The sequence below is a fragment of the Pundamilia nyererei genome, unplaced genomic scaffold (assembly GCF_000239375.1).
Source record: "Pundamilia nyererei isolate P.nyererei 1_Seehausen unplaced genomic scaffold, PunNye1.0 scaffold00061, whole genome shotgun sequence".
Classification (NCBI taxonomy): domain Eukaryota; kingdom Metazoa; phylum Chordata; class Actinopteri; order Cichliformes; family Cichlidae; genus Pundamilia; species Pundamilia nyererei.
In genome coordinates this window covers 2,652,132-2,655,933 of record NW_005187462.1, presented here as the reverse complement: position 1 = coordinate 2,655,933, position 3,802 = coordinate 2,652,132, and the positions used below count along the sequence as shown (strand labels likewise).

Sequence of the window (3,802 nt, the reverse complement as noted above, 5' to 3'; positions counted from 1 at the left end):
TAACACTTCCACAGTTTTAAAGGAGCCTTGTGTGATTTAGCTCTTTGTATTTTGTTCTGCACAGACAGAGGCCACTGCCGTATTTTTGTGTTTCATTTCATTTCCTTTATTCCTCGTCTTGTATTGGCGCATCTTTGTTTCTGTTACTTCGCCACGTTACCTCTCGTGCTGTCGATGTTCAGTACGAGTCCATATGGCCGCTGTTTGACAAAAGTAAAGGTCAAAGGACATTTTTTTGTTTATTCAGTCGTCATTGAGAATAAAACTGCACATTAAGAACCCCAGTACTTGTGTCCTGTGTGGCTAACCATTTCCCAGGCTACAGTATAAAAGGTTTCTAATGACACAAGTGCTACAAATAGTTAAAAACAGGATGGCTCACCTTTACACACCATCAAAGCTGTGCTCTTCTAGTGTAGCACAAACTATCAGCGAGCGGTGCCTTTGCTTTTAGATTCTGTTCTCCAAGTTATGAGTTACAAAGAAACGGAATTGTTCCTCTGGCTGCATATTTGTTCTGACACCAGCCGCTGAACATCCTTAACCCGAGTGCACCTTGTGTCCGTTAGAGGGCGACACCGAGGCGCAGAGGGGCCGGCCCAGAGCCAGTCCCAGGCAGGCTGTAGTGCCACTGAGCCGGGTACAGCAGACAGACACAGAGAAGGGCTGGTGCAAGGAGGAAGGCTCCTCATGACGCCGGGTTTTACCGGGAACTGAAAAAAACATCTACCTGTTTTGGAAGGAGGAAATTTACGAGAACAGAATGCTTCGTGTTTGGATGCTGATGGCGGCCGTGCAGGTAAATATCTCTGTTTTTAACCGCGGAGAGCTGCGGTGGGATTTTCGCCGCAGCAGAGCAGAGTGATGCTGGTTAGAGGAGACAGAGAGGAGCGCTCTGCGCAGATGGGAGGACAATACAGTTGGACTAGAAAACACTTCCCATCCGCGTCGTTTGTACTCGTGTGATCGGTGCTATTCTCACCAAAGAGCCGCTTAGATTCACCCAGCCTGCTGGGAGGAAAACGCTGCTGGTCCCGGGCAGGAGCGACGCAGTCGCTGCGTAACGGTCCGTGTGTCGGTGAAAGCTGCGGGTTTCAGCTCGGATGCTGCTGGTGTGAAGACTCCCGAGTCAGGAGCCTCTTTATCATCCGTCCCTGCATCCTCGGTGACAGGCGGCTGTCCGTCGCCCTGTTCCGGCTGCTCATTGTGACACCCGCGTTTGCCTTCTGCCCGAATACCACGCGTTACTTTTAGCAGTAATCCAGTTTAGTCTGACCGGATCTGTGTCACATAGCGTCGATCTCCATTAAAAAAAGATGGCAGTTTGATTTGTCCCCTCACGCCCAGACATAACGCTGGAGCCAGAGTCTGAGCCGCGGCTCGGGTCACGGTGCAGGCTGCATCCACGCCTGTGCTCTCGCCCTGTGCTGTGTTCCGCTCCCGAGGCGCAGTCATGCTAACCATTAATGCTGTTTCTGTGCTGTTACTCGGCCTGTGGGAGCTGATGTGCGGTGTTACAGCAGGAGTCCGTGTAACATCCACAGTCCTGTGATTCAGCATCGAGCTTAACTTTTTAAAGCACCGCACCGGTGTTGTTTCACACGCTACAGTTTATACCGCGTTTTATTGCTGCTGACATTTTCCATCCATTTCAGCAGCAACACTGAAAATCTGTGGTTTTTATTTAATATACTCAGAAAAATAAAAGTATAAGCGTGGAAGATGTTTTTAACTGTGGCATGCTTTGAAGATGTTATGGATCATTTGTATTAAAGCAGCAAAGCTCTGCCACAGGCGAGGCTCCATGTGGGCTGAAAGAAGCACACAAATGCACCTTCAGCAAGATTTAATGAAGGCAAAGAAAAGACGAGGCGATCCTTTCTGTGTGGGAAAAAATCAATGAAGAAGACAGTGCTGTGCCAAAGGGTCAAAGGTTGGGTCCTAAAATAAGCCCACCACCAATGCCTCTCTCAAAAAAGCAAGGTCAGCACTCTCCAGGGCTTACCTCCAATCCTCTACAAGCCTTTGATTGGTTTGTCTTTGTTACCTAGTAGTACAATAAATTGTACCTACTAGCCTCGATCGTGGCTCAAGAGTTGGGAGTTCGCCTTGTAATCGGAAGGTTGCCGGTTCGAGCCCCGGCTTGGACAGTCTCGGTCGTTGTGTCCTTGGGCAAGACACTTCACCCGTTGCCTACTGGTGGTGGTCAGAGGGCCCGGTGGCGCCAGTGTCCGGCAGCCTCGCCTCTGTCAGTGCGCCCCAGGGTGGCTGTGGCTACAATGTAGCTGCCATCACCAGTGTGTGAATGTGTGTGTGAATGTGTGTGTGAATCGGTGGATGACTGGATATGTAAAGCGCTTTGGGGTCCTTAGGGACTAGTAAAGCGCTATATAAATACAGGCCATTTACCATTTGTCGCTGTTATCAAGGCTTTGATCATGTAGCTGAAGGTGCTGCTGCTGATAGGGTTAATGATTCAGTGATGTCACTGTAGAGGGTTAACGGGCTTGTAGATAATGCAGTTATTTGTAGATAAAACAGTTAACAGCATTAGGCAGAACATCATCTCAGTTTGTGGAGATAATGAGCCCCCTGTTCCCCGCAGCCTTTAGTTACACCAGGAGGAAGAAATGTTTGCGAGTTGATTAGGGTTTGATTTTATCTGTGGTGTCACAAATGCTATCCATCCTTGTGACAATGCCCCTCTGTGTGCTGACCTTTCCTCCTGAGGGGGGCTCTGCTAAATTATTGTCATTTGCGAATCCTGTGCTTTGTGATTAAAATGACGCAGATTAATTTCGCTGCGGGCAAAGCTTTAAACGCTTGACTCACTGATAACTTTGAAGTGATGGCGAGCTTCATATTGAAATATGTAAATAGGCTCATAATCAACAAACGAGGGGAAGGACCGGACGTGTTAGACTTTCTGCATTCATCGAGGATAACGATGCACCGCATCAACTCATCTTTAATCAGAGGTGCATCTTTTGCACCAGCTGTGTTTACATGAACGGGAAGCTGACTCACTGAGGCCGAGTGATGCCTTTGGGTGGAAAGTGCATCCCCACGTTAGGCTTAAAGATTTGTAGAGGAAAAAAGTCAAATATGCAGCATCTGTTTGTTGTATGGAAATGGCCTATAAAAGAGCTGCAATGGAGGCAGGCCTCCTCTTTACTGGGAAAACAAGATGCCCACAGAGGTAACCTGCAGAACACTTTGTTACATTACTGCTTCCCAACAGTTACCTTTGATATATTTTAGCTGCTGAAATAGTGAGTGAGTAATGTCAGATGTTAAGAAGATGCGGCTTTTCAGCAGTGGATGATTAGTCCTCTTTCCCAGAAATCAGTGGGTGCAGCGTTTGGTTGGAGTAGCTGGGTTTCCACAGCACGCTGTTCAGTCAGTCAGCTGACAATAAATCGGAGCCTCTTATCAAAAACAAGAAGGCTGATAATAAACTCCAGCCACGAGCTGAACGGTTAATGAAGATAAGCCACGTCTGTTTTTTTATTTCACCTTTATTTACACAGTAAGTCTCATTGAGACACCAGGTATCATTGTTTAAGAGCAACCTGCCGAGTGTGTGTGTGGGGGGCAAACAGACTATAAGGAATCAGAGGAGACCAACAGCAGATATGTGGAATATCCACAGCTTTACAGTTTTGATCACATGTATTTGTCAGATTTGAAGGTGCCAAGTCTGGAGTTCCTTAAGTGGCCACTTGGAGCAGGCTGCAGCGTGAGTCCCTGCAGCGTGAGTCCCTGCAGCGTGCGTCCCTGCAGCGTGAGTCCCTGCAGCGTG

At 48.0% G+C, this 3,802-nt stretch overlaps 1 protein-coding gene across 1 annotated transcript in view; it reads left to right on the top strand.

Annotated features, from left to right (window-relative positions):
* The first annotated feature begins 597 nt into the window (after positions 1-597).
* Positions 598-3,802, top strand: part of LOC102201335 (cadherin-2-like) — a 100,705-nt gene continuing 97,500 nt past the window's right edge. Inside the window, exon 1 of the mRNA XM_005734997.2 lies at positions 598-799. Within this exon, the coding sequence (XP_005735054.1) occupies positions 764-799 (36 nt within the window). The 5' untranslated portion in view covers positions 598-763. The remainder of the gene's footprint in view (positions 800-3,802) is intronic.